Genomic DNA, 12885 nt, shown 5'->3' with positions numbered 1-12885 from the left:
ACTCTAAACCTAGCCTTAAACTTTACAGTAACCATAAGCCTAAACCCAGCCTTAACATTTCACTTAACCCTGTACTCAGCCCTAATAGTAATGCTAACCTTAAACTTTACTTCAACCTTAGCCTTAAAGGGATATGAAACCCAAAATTTGGTTTTCATGATTCCGATAGAGTGTGAGATTTTAAACAACTCTTGGTATCTTTTGTTGAAATGCAGGGACATATGCTTAGGAGCCAGCACATTTTTGGAGCACTATATAGCAGCAGTTTTTCAACAATGTTATCCGTTTGCAAGTGCACTAAATGGCAGCACTATTTCCTGCCATGTAGTGGTCCAGATGCCTACCTAGGTATCTCTTCAACACAGAATATCCTGGGAACAAAGCAAATTTGATAATAGAAGTAAATTGAAAACTTTTAAAATAGTATGTACAGTCTGAAGCACAAAATAAAACTCTGGGGTTTCATAAACATTTAACCCTACTCCTAAACTTAGCCCTAAAACTACTATTAAACTCCCTAACACTAACCGTAGCCTTAAAGTTTAACCTAATCCTAACTCCAACCCTTATACCAACCATAACCCCAACCCTAGCCTTAAGATTTCCCTAACCCTAGTAGTCCTAATCCTAGCTTTTGCAGAAACCCTAACCTTAACATTAATCTTAACCCTAGACTTATCTTTAGTCCTAACCCTACCCTTGATCTTTAACCCTAGCCCTCACGTTAACCATAACCCTAGTCTTAACTTTTACAATAACCATAGCCCTAACTTTATACCTGACTCTAAACCTAGCCTTAACCATTACCATAACCCTAGCCCTAACCATATCCCTAGCCTTAAAGCTAACTCTAACCCCATAACAAACAGTAACCCTAGCCTCAGTGTTTAACTTAACCCTAAACAGAAATCTTATTCTTAATGTTTAATGTAACCCTAACTCCATTATTGATACTAAATGTAACACTAGCCTTAAATTTTACCAAACCTTAGTCCTAAACCTAGCCATTTCCTTAACTCTAGTCCTAACCCTAGCCCTAACTGTAAGCCTAGCCTTAACATTTACATTAACCCTAACTATATCCTAAATACCAACGCTAACACAAGCTTAAAACTTTACCCTAAACCTAGTCCTAAACCTAGCCTCTACCTTAACCCTAGCTCTGACCCAGCCCTAACTGTATCCCTAGCCTTAGCATTTAACCTAATCATAGCCCTAACCATAACCCTAGACTTAAAGGGACACTGAACCCAATTTTTTTCTTTCGTGATTCAGATAGAGCATGCAATTTTAAGCAACTTTCCAATTTACTCCTATTATTATTTTTTCCTTGTTATCTTGCTATCTTTATTTGAAAAAGAAGGCATCTCAGCAAATGTTTTGGTTCAGCATGCTGGACAGCATTTGTTTATTGGTGGGTGAATTTATCCACCAATCAGCAAGCACAACCCAGGTTGTTCACCAAAATTGGGCCGGCATCTAAACTTACATTCTTGCATTTGAAATAAAGATACCAAGAGAATGAATAAAACTTGATAATAGGAGTAAATTAGAAAGTTACTTAAAATGACATGCTCTATATGAATCACAAAAGAAAAAAATTGGATTCAGTGTCCCTTTAACATAACCACAAACCCTAAAACCAGACCTAACTCAAGCTCTAATCCATGCCCTAACACAATTCCTAAGCCAAGCCCTAGCCCTAACAGCAGTCCTACCTGAAGCTTCAACCCTAGCTAAGACACTCTTGTTACTCGTCACCAATATGAGTTCATGGACACATTCTTGTAACAAAATGTCTTACAAGGATATTACATTTTTAGTTAAATGTCCCTTTAAAGGAAATTTTCAGTTGTTTTGATACACAAATGCTATTCAGTAGAACAGAGTTTAGCATGTTTTTAGTCAGAATTGAAACAGCTTCTTTAAAAGCATTTTTATGAACCCATATAGTCTCTAAAAGTGTTGGCCTTAGGCCTACTTGCATTGTTTATTAGGTTTCTGGCAGACAGGTAGAAATAAAGAGACAGTGTGTGTGTGATAACTTAGCGATGGATGGGTAATCAAATGTAGGAGGGAGGGATTAGTTAGTTATAAATAGAGGTACAGTCCATGGAGCAGGAGTGAGAATCCTGAAGAGAAAATTGAAAAGAGTGTGATAGAGAGAAAGCAAGAAACAGTGAGAAAGTAGACAAAGCGAGATAGCCAGGAAGAAAGGCCAGAAATTCATGGACTAAAGAGTGAGAACCAGTGATATGCGATTAAATATAAAAGATTTGCACGGGTTAATGACAGAGGTAAAGAGGGAGCACAGTAACAGTGAGTAATGCTACAGGATTCTTGAATTCAAGAGCCTGGCTTTAACTGCAGATTTGTGTCTGCTAGATCCCTCAAGAGAGCAACACCCTGCTCCATGGACCATGAGAAATACTGCAGTGCAAGAATTCTAGCTAAGCAATAACACGAGAAGATGAAGCAAGGTCAAGAAACCCTGCATTAAATGTGCATAGCTAGTGTGTAACTGTGATAGCAGCACACAAGCACCCAAAATCCAAACTGTAGGCTCCATAAAACATAAAACACATAAACATTCTTACCAAATCTATAAACATATCACTGTTCTAAAAGGATGGAAGTTATACCGAAATAGAACCAGGCTATATTGTTACTGTATGACATATCTAATATGTTTACTTAGCATTAACTTAAAAAATACATATTTTCCTTCATTTATTAAAAATATTGAAAATCAATCTATACATATATACAACACAGTGGGGAATTAGAGGTTTTACTAATTTGGCTACATATAACAACATAGGGATTTGAAGAAGATTGAGAAGCTAGGTAACTGGGGAGAACACTAACAATTTATTAGACTATTCTTCATTAGTGGACACACATCTCCAAGATAGTTTATTAGTTTTACAAAGCATAAAACTACATATATTCTACCACATATGAACATACATATCTAGATTTATTAAGAACCCAAAGGACAAAGCTTAAATTATGTAATGCTATAGAGATAAGTCACCAGTGTTAATTAGTTCTCTAAAATAAGATAGTATATCAAATGGTTCATCTCCCTATATGTGTTTCAATATTTATAGGTTACAGACCATCTTAAACAAAGTACCATGATAAGCCACAAATGAACATATCAACTGGGGTATTACCATATTAGCCCATACATTGTCATATTAAGAACAGTAACAGAAATGAATAAAATGCCATACAAAAATAATATTTATGGCATATAGCAAAATGTGCAGTAGGGGAGAGTTGTTACACACGTGCTACACATTATTTTAAAATGGCGGCTCATTAGCATCAAAAACGTTAGTCACATGGAACCATCTCATGGCTTAGGGGGGTAATGTGGGGAATTAGCTGATATACACATTGTGCTGATCAGCAAATTAAATCACATATTATCATACTAAAACACTGATCATTTTGAACCATATATTATAACAATAAAGCAAAAATGAGAAACTTTTAGCATATTATGCAAAGGTAATTAAATGAAGCTTGCAAATGTGTACTGTGACACGTTGTCATGTTGTCAGACATTAAATTAAGCTCCTCATTTTCATATTAAACCTCATATTACTATATTAAGATGTACATCTGTGTCAGACATAATCATTAGAGCTGTAAATTATACTAAATATTTCACAAATGATCTTTTTTTAAACTTTGAATGAAAATATAGATTTTTACAACATGGTTAGGCCAATTTAGTTTATAAAATAGCACATAAATTCTAGCTAAGATTATAAGTGCTATATACTATGCAAACAAAAAACTATTTAACATTATTGTATTTGGTTCAGTTATGATTAGTTCAAACTTTCTATACTACTGACATATAAATTATTTTACACAGATATGGATTAGCTGGAAGTGCTGGCTGATAAAGGGAATGTGTTAAGCAGAACCATATAGGAGGATAAATGAGTTCTTAGTTTGACAAGTAAGGACACTAGCACTGCAGCACTGCGCCATTACTGTCTGCATATACCAGTTCCCTGCACTTCCAATTCCGACCAGATGATGGTGCACTTGTGCATACTAATAGCGTATGAGCTCAGGTAGTATTAATATGACAAACTAAAGCAGATTGCCTATAATCACATGACTGTGCCTATCATTTTCACCTGTTCTCATCATCAAAAAGGTGACATTTAAATTATTTTTATAATTGTGAATAATTACGTTTTTATGTAGATTGTAGATCAAACATTAAATAGCAAACATATACATCAACCATATTAAGAATTTATTTGTAGAAACTTATCAATAACCTCAAATTTAAAGTAAATGATATTTTTTTAGATATGTATTGAATCCTTTGATAATTTCATTCAGAAGCGTACATAAAGTATACAACTTTCATTGCTAAATATTGCCAAATCAAATTAAAAAAAACTATATAAACAAGATCTAGATAAAAGTGATTTGAAATAATTAAATCAAGTCTATATTTAAACATGAAGTGACAAAAAACAATCCCATGACTTTTTATTGTACAGTCTGATAACCACTCACATAGCTAGAAAATTGTAATTACGTTTTGCCTCATTAATTGTCATTTATTCCGAAACCAAATGAATATAATTCAGCTACATACCAGCCTCACAAACTTATTCTGTGGGCTATAAAAATTAAAATAAAATAATAGAATTACATAAATGTCAAAATGAGTTGTTCTGTATCGATTTAGCTTGATGATACATCAAATCAATTCTTATGTTTGTTAATAATAAAGTTCAATAACATTTTACACAATATTTTGGATAAGTTACATATTTTATTATTTAAAAAAATGTTTTCATAATTTCTGACTTTTGTAACAAAAAAAATCACGAAAGAAAATATTAATAATTGTAAACTTACCAAGTAACAGTCTATTTTTGTCTTTACAATCTGGGGTGTTCCAAGGGTTATTACATGATGCCCAGGGTAAGACAGGTACCAAAGATGCGAATAAGTAGAAAAGTGTGTAGCACATGATAATGTTATAATAGATGGCAATTAACACAGAGATAATTAGCATAGCAAAACCGCAGCCTGTGAAAAAGAAACAAAAATACTGGATATTAGTAAATAGAAATAGTTTGTTAAATAGGGGGGGGGGGGTAAAATAAAAATAAGTAAAATACAAATCAGGTAATATAAAACATTAAATATATATGGACCATTTTTTTTATTATATATACTTAGTGAATCAAATGTTTTTTTGTTTTTTTTAAATGGTTTATTTGAAGTTATTATTTGAGAAACATTAATCACGTATTTGTAATGTGTATGTTTTTTGTTCCAAAACGTAAAATATGGTGATGACCACGTTAAATAATTGAATAAATATATGTTATATTATAATATCATATATTTCTATGTTTTATGTTTATTTGGAATATATATATATATATATATATATATATATATATATATATATATATATATATATATATATGTACAGCAATCTATGTTAACAATATGGATAGGATACATTTTTGTTATTATATAACACATTATACCCCCTTTATAAAAAAAATAAGTGCAATGAGAGCCCAATATTGTCACCAGATGTGTAGTCTAATGTGGCAGGAAATGGGCTAATTTACCAAAATACAACACTGTTGTAAGTAAGGGTTAATCTAAAAACATGGACTAATGCTATTATAGTACTGATGGGTCAGAATACAAAGAAAAAAACACATAAAACAAAAAATGATATTTAGGTATAGGCTAGAAGCTCCCTATATAGAGATATCAGCTCCATATGTACAACTTGGTGATTGGACTGTAATGTTACCTTGTAATGCAGGTATGGCTTTCCATACAGAGATTGGTCCCTGGCTTGCAAATTGCCCTAAGGACACTTCCAGATAGAAAATCGGTAGCCCGGCCAGAGCTAACATCATTAGATAGGGAATAAGGAAAGCACCTAATAGGGATACAAATCAGTATTAGAGAAGAAACAACTCTATCCAGATATGCTTTGTAGACCAAGGTATTTGTAGAACAATAGACAAATTCCTTTATTTTTTTATTTATATCATCATTATATGTAGGACAGAATCCTATATTATCTTATATGTAGGACAGAATCCTATATTATCTGGATCCACGTCATTTTGTATCTTTTAAATCGGTTTACATTACTTCTGAGAATATTTTCAAACTGTTTAACTAAAACAAAAACGTATACGTTTGAAAAGTAGATTTTTTTTAAGGAAAAATCTTATTTTATTATAATTGTCTTTCCTTTGATATGGAGAGCAACATTTTTATTTGTATTTAGTTTGGATACCGTTTGCCTGTTATTTGGTAAGGGCTTTGTTCAGATTCACTGCCCTTGGTTAGGTTGTTCAGTTGTAACTGTTATTGTGATGTCTATATTGTTGCTAAAAAATCTATCTATCTATTTATAATATGTTATATCTATTAATCTATCTATTTATAATATGTTATATCTATTTATCTATCTATTTATAATATGTTATATCTATTTATCTATCTATTTATAATATGTTATATCTATGTATCTATCTATTTATAATATGTTATATCTATTTATCTATCTATTTATAATGTTATATCTATTTATCTATCTATTTGTATAATGTTATATCTATTTATTTATCTATCTATGTATGATATGTTATATCTATTAATCTATCTATCTATTTATAATATGTTATATCTATTAATCTATCTATTTATAATATGTTATATCTATTTATCTATCTATTTATATGTTATATCTATGTATCTATCTATCTATCTATCTATCTATCTATCTATCTATCTATCTATCTATCTATTTATAATATGTTTATCTATTTATCTATCTATTTATATGTTATATATATATTTATTTATCTATCTATTTATGATATGTTGTATCTATCTATTTATAATGTTATATCTATGTATTTATCTATCTATCTATTTATAATATGTTATATCTATTTATCTATCTATTTATATAATATGTTATATATATTTATCTATCTGTTTATAATATGTTACATATATTTATCATCGTCTATCTATTTATATGTTCTATCTAGCTATCATCTATCTATATATTTATATGTTCTCTATCTATAATAGGTTCTATCTATTTATTTATCTATCTATCTAGCTATCATCTATCTATTTATATGTTCTATAATATGTTGTATCTATCTATCGATCTATCTATAATATGTTCTAGCTATCTATTTATCTATGTATCTATCATATGATCTATCTATCTATCTATCTATCGGCATTAATGTGCTGTAATACAGAATTGGTATCAACAATAAAGTGTAATTCCAAAATCACATGTGATATTTTTCAAAATCTAAAGAAGCCAAACAATGTATTCGACAATTCCTTGAAAACATTGAGGATCTTTGTATTACCAATATTACAATTTTATTTTTGTTGTAATGAACAAAACAATGAATGTATCAAGGTAACAATACACACAGTAATACATTAATCATTTAGCAACATAAAATGCAATACAGAAAAAAAATTCTAAATATTTCTGCATCCAAACCCGCATTATTATGTATTGTAAAATAATTATAGAGCAGAAATCCGCATTATTATGTATTGTAAAATAATTATAGAGCAGAAATCCGCATTATTATGTATTGTAAAATAATTATAGAGCAGAAACCCGCATTATTATGTATTGTAAAATAATTATAGAGCAGAAATCCGCATTATTATGTATTGTAAAATAATTATAGAGCAGAAACCCGCATTATTATGTATTGTAAAATAATTATAGAGCAGAAATCCGCAGTCACTACCTACAATATGCTCTGTGAACCTAACTCATCACCCTGCATCACGAATCTATAAAAATGCTCATGTTTCATTGGTTCGTTAAGACAATACTTCATGTAGCACAAGTCAGCTCTCAATCAAGTGCTACTTGTGTCATGTTTTATGTTGTACAGGGGTTTGTCAGACCCAGAGGTCCCATGTTTAGCTGTGACAACAATGTGTTAGAGGGGATATTACAGCACTGCAAGTCAGAACATATCTATTACAGCCCAACAGCCAAGTTACTACTGTGACTAACTAGGCCTTTTGCCAGGTAGCCAAATGACTCTACTAACAAAATAGAAAACATGCAGGTACATGTCACAAAAGGCAACAGGTCTTGTGCAATTGGTAGTGACTGTCACAAATATAGTTAAAACTTATGTGCCAAAAACACATTAGATCTTTATCAAATAACACAGGGGTTCCTATAGTCATCTTTTTATACCAACAGTCATCTTTGATCATAGAAAGCCAACTTGCTCCTTACACTAATAATCACATTTTACAGGTATCTGTTGTTACAGACAGCCAACATTACCTTCTGCCTCATCATCAATGGCATCAATGGACACAGTCCCTAAATAAAGTACTCTCCTGTGCCAAACTGCACACTTTACAGTCTTTAATTTGTTACCTACATTATTACATCATTATATAATGATCCACTGCACAAATTAAATTATTTTCCCTTTAGAATTCGATATGCAACTTTTCAAATATTCTTAACTCTTAAGATCGGAAGCATTGTTATAATACTGCATATAACCAATATTACAATACTGCATAGAACCAATATTACAATACTGCATAGAACCAATATTACAATACTGCATAGAACCAATATTACAATACTGCATATAACCAATATTACAATACTGCATAGAACCAATATTACAATACTGCAAATAACCAATATTACAATACTGCATAGAACCAATATTACAATACTGCAAATAACCAATATTACAATACTGCATAGAACCAATATTACAATACTGCATAGAACCAATATTACAATACTGCATATAACCAATATTACAATACTGCATAGAACCAATATTACAATACTGCAAATAACCAATATTACAATACTGCATAGAACCAATAATACAATACTGCATAGAACCAATATTACAATACTGCATAGAACCAATATTACAATACTGCATAGAACCAATATTACAATACTGCAAATAACCAATATTACAATACTGCATAGAACCAATATTACAATACTGCATAGAACCAATATTACAATACTGCATAGAACCAATATTACAATACTGCAAATAACCAATATTACAATACTGCATAGAACCAATATTACAATACTGCATAGAACCAATATTACAATACTGCATATAACCAATATTACAATACTGCATAGAACCAATATTACAATACTGCATAGAACCAATATTACAATACTGCATAGAACCAATATTACAATACTGCATATAACCAATATTACAATACTGCATAGAACCAATATTACAATACTGCAAATAACCAATATTACAATACTGCATAGAACCAATATTACAATACTGCATAGAACCAATATTACAATACTGCATAGAACCAATATTACAATACTGCATATAACCAATATTACAATACTGCATAGAACCAATATTACAATACTGCATAGAACCAATATTACAATACTGCATAGAACCAATATTACAATACTGCATAGAACCAATATTACAATACTGCATATAACCAATATTACAATACTGCATAGAACCAATATTACAATACTGCATATAACCAATATTACAATACTGCATAGAACCAATATTACAATACTGCAAATAACCAATATTACAATACTGCATAGAACCAATATTACAATACTGCATATAACCAATATTACAATACTGCATAGAACCAATATTACAATACTGCATAGAACCAATATTACAATACTGCATATAACCAATATTACAATACTGCATAGAACCAATATTACAATACTGCAAATAACCAATATTACAATACTGCATAGAACCAATATTACAATACTGCATAGAACCAATATTACAATACTGCATAGAACCAATATTACAATACTGCATAGAACCAATATTACAATACTTTATAGAACCAATATAATACTGCATAGAACCAATATAATACTGCATAGAACCAATATGACAATACTGCATAGAACCAATATAATACTGCATAGAACCAATATTACAATACTGCATAGAACCAATATTACAATACTGCATAGAACCAATATTACAATACTGCATAGAACCAATATTACAATACTGCATAGAACCAATATGACAATATTACAGGTTTGACAATGTTTTTTTAACAGGATAAATAGTTATTTTTTTATTTTTTGTAGACAAGATTTATATTATGTTATCTTTGTGGCAGACTATTATAAACATTGTATACAGTAAAACAAAGCTTTATTTTATATGATGGTATATTGAACCAAAACTTATCCTACCTCCGCCATTTTTAAATGCCAAATATGGGAACCTCCATACATTGCCGAGACCAACTGCATATCCCACCATAGAAAGTATAAAGTCAAGTTTGTTGGACCAGTTACCGCGGACTTTATTTTCATCTCCTTCCTCTTCCTATAGAACAGAGATAATGGTCTAAGTTATCAATTTAATGTATTAATATTAAGGACGTATTACTTCCATACAAATGACTTTTTAATACATACACAAATATATATATATATATATATATATATATATATATATATATATATATATATATATATATATACACACACACATATATATATATATATATATATATATATATATATATATATATATATATATATATATATATATATATATTATATTTACAAAGATGTCATCATTAACTCTAATTTATAGGTTGAATAAATTGAATTTAAAAAAAAAAAAAACATTTTTGTCTTCTGAAATATTGGCACGAATAATAAAAGGTAAAGTATTATAAAGTAAATATTACATTTATTAAATAAAGGTGGAAATGCAGGAGCAATTTGATCCTGCTATAATCTACTTTGTGTGGACCACAAAGTCTGTTGTCCAACCAATGGTATAAATAAAGGGAACACAAGCAGAAATAAATCAAAGGGCCACATATTTGTCAGCATTGGGAACGGTTTTAACCTGAGCTGGCAGGATCTGTAATGAAACATGCTGTCGCTGAGTCTCAGCCATGGGGGGCCAGTGTGTGTACTTATGTTTCCAGTCTTGAGATTGTCAAAGCCCCAGGCAATACAGCATAGTGACAGCCATGGTGTTTAGATGTGCACAGGGCTATCAGCAGGACTAATTCACACGTAGAAACTCTAAGCAATTCCAAATTCAATTATCTCTGCTACAGCCAACGGGGTCAGAAACAAGGAGGATCAAACTGTCTGCTTATTAAGCAGAAACAAAACATGGCTAATTGTAATATTCCAAAACGATAGTGTATATTTCTATCTGCATATCAATATAATACAAATATAATATCTATATAAGATGTTTAGCTCTTGGAAAGGTATAAGATATGCAGTTAGCTGTATACTTTACATAAAGCTACAAACAAAATATCATTCAACTCAATTGGTTAGACAGGATACAAATGATATCTTCTGTGCTCCTCTTTTTCACAAATAGATTTCTTTTTAATTAAATATAATACTCTATGTGAGGTGACTGATGTGTAATCTATAGGAATATATAAACATATACATACATATGAGAGAATGCATTATTTATGTTTATTTTTATACCTGCAAATGCAAATGAAGCACCGCACATAGTAGCTGAACATTCCTATATTATATTCCATGAATTAACAGTAAATCCAAATTTAGAAATGTTTCTTATGTACTGTTAATTTATCTCACTCTGTTAAATTGACAGATTTATTTGGTTTAAAAAAAACATGGCAAATTATACATTTTTAAAACGCATCTAGATCTTAGAAAGCCTTGCATTTTATTGTGATGGACATACTATCTTGCCATAGTCAAAAATAAATGGTCAAAGAATAACTCACCCCATTGAGACTGCCAGGCAAGACAGAAGTGTTGCCATCTGTGCCCAGGACTACAGTGCTTTGGCTCAGACGTGCCCAGCCGCCTGTGGCATTGTTCTGCTCCAGTGTACTCTTCCCAAAGCCTTGATTAGGTTCCCCTTCTGCACTCTGGAGTGGCACAATTCTGCAGTGCAAAGGGTTGGTTTGTCCATTACTTTCAGCCACAGGAGCGTTCTTTAGTGAAAAGCTCTCAACAGAGTCCTTCCGAAAGGCTGCATTGCTCTGAACTGGGGAACTCATTTTACAGGATCCCCCAATTCTAGATCTCTCCAGAGCGTTGCCTTTAGCTTCTTCTAATGCAAAACACTTGCTGTCGTTAGATGTGGACTGGGAGAGTTTGGCCAGTTTGCATGATGCTTGCAGAGGGAGATCATTGTCAGGACTCTGCCTTGTAACTCCTGCATCCCCAATAGGTCCTGGAGTAGCTCTCTCTGGGCTGTTCACTATCTGCTTACCAAGATCCATTTGTTTATAGTAATCCTAGGGATTATAAAGGCCTATGTTATAAATACAGAAACAGAAAAGTAAGATAACATAGAAATATTCCACAAAACCCTTATCTTCTAGAGAGTGTTATGGTTTATTTTTTATCATACACCCAGCAGTCTGATTGTGTTCCGGTTCTACCATTAAAAACAAAACAATATAACAGTAATAGATACCTTACAGTGATATATCAATTTTGTCTCTGCAGAAGATTGTTAGACAGTATCCAAACGACTGAATACATTAAAGTCTTCTCCTGCATCAGTTAATCTCTCGATTTAGAATAGCCAACACAGAATTGAGAAATAAAAAAAAAAATCTGAAATTCTTCTGATGCAAAACCCTGTAAAAAATAATATTTTGTGTATAAAAGAATATTTTGCAGTTGCAAAGCTATTCAGAATCAGAAATTCAGATTTTGTTTTCTAGGCTCGTTCTGTTTCAGATCACGGTTGTAGGTAGCCCCCCGTCCCCTCTCCCCATTGTAGAAAGATT

The 12885-nt window shown here is 31.3% G+C and overlaps 1 protein-coding gene across 1 annotated transcript in view; it reads right to left on the bottom strand.

Annotated features, from left to right (window-relative positions):
• Positions 1-12369, bottom strand: part of SLC6A5 (solute carrier family 6 member 5) — a 188306-nt gene extending 175937 nt beyond the window's left edge. Inside the window, exons 1-4 of the mRNA XM_053689312.1 lie at positions 11866-12369; positions 10316-10451; positions 5825-5956; positions 4903-5076 (exon numbers count right to left, since the gene is read on the bottom strand). Coding sequence (XP_053545287.1) covers positions 4903-5076; positions 5825-5956; positions 10316-10451; positions 11866-12369 — 946 coding nt within the window. The remainder of the gene's footprint in view (positions 1-4902; positions 5077-5824; positions 5957-10315; positions 10452-11865) is intronic.
• Between the last annotated feature and the right edge of the window lie 516 nt (positions 12370-12885).

This window comes from Bombina bombina, chromosome 7 (assembly GCF_027579735.1).
Source record: "Bombina bombina isolate aBomBom1 chromosome 7, aBomBom1.pri, whole genome shotgun sequence".
Classification (NCBI taxonomy): Eukaryota; Metazoa; Chordata; class Amphibia; order Anura; family Bombinatoridae; genus Bombina; species Bombina bombina.
Note: the sequence above shows the minus strand (reverse complement) of the source record. Positions and strands in the feature narration are given on the sequence as shown.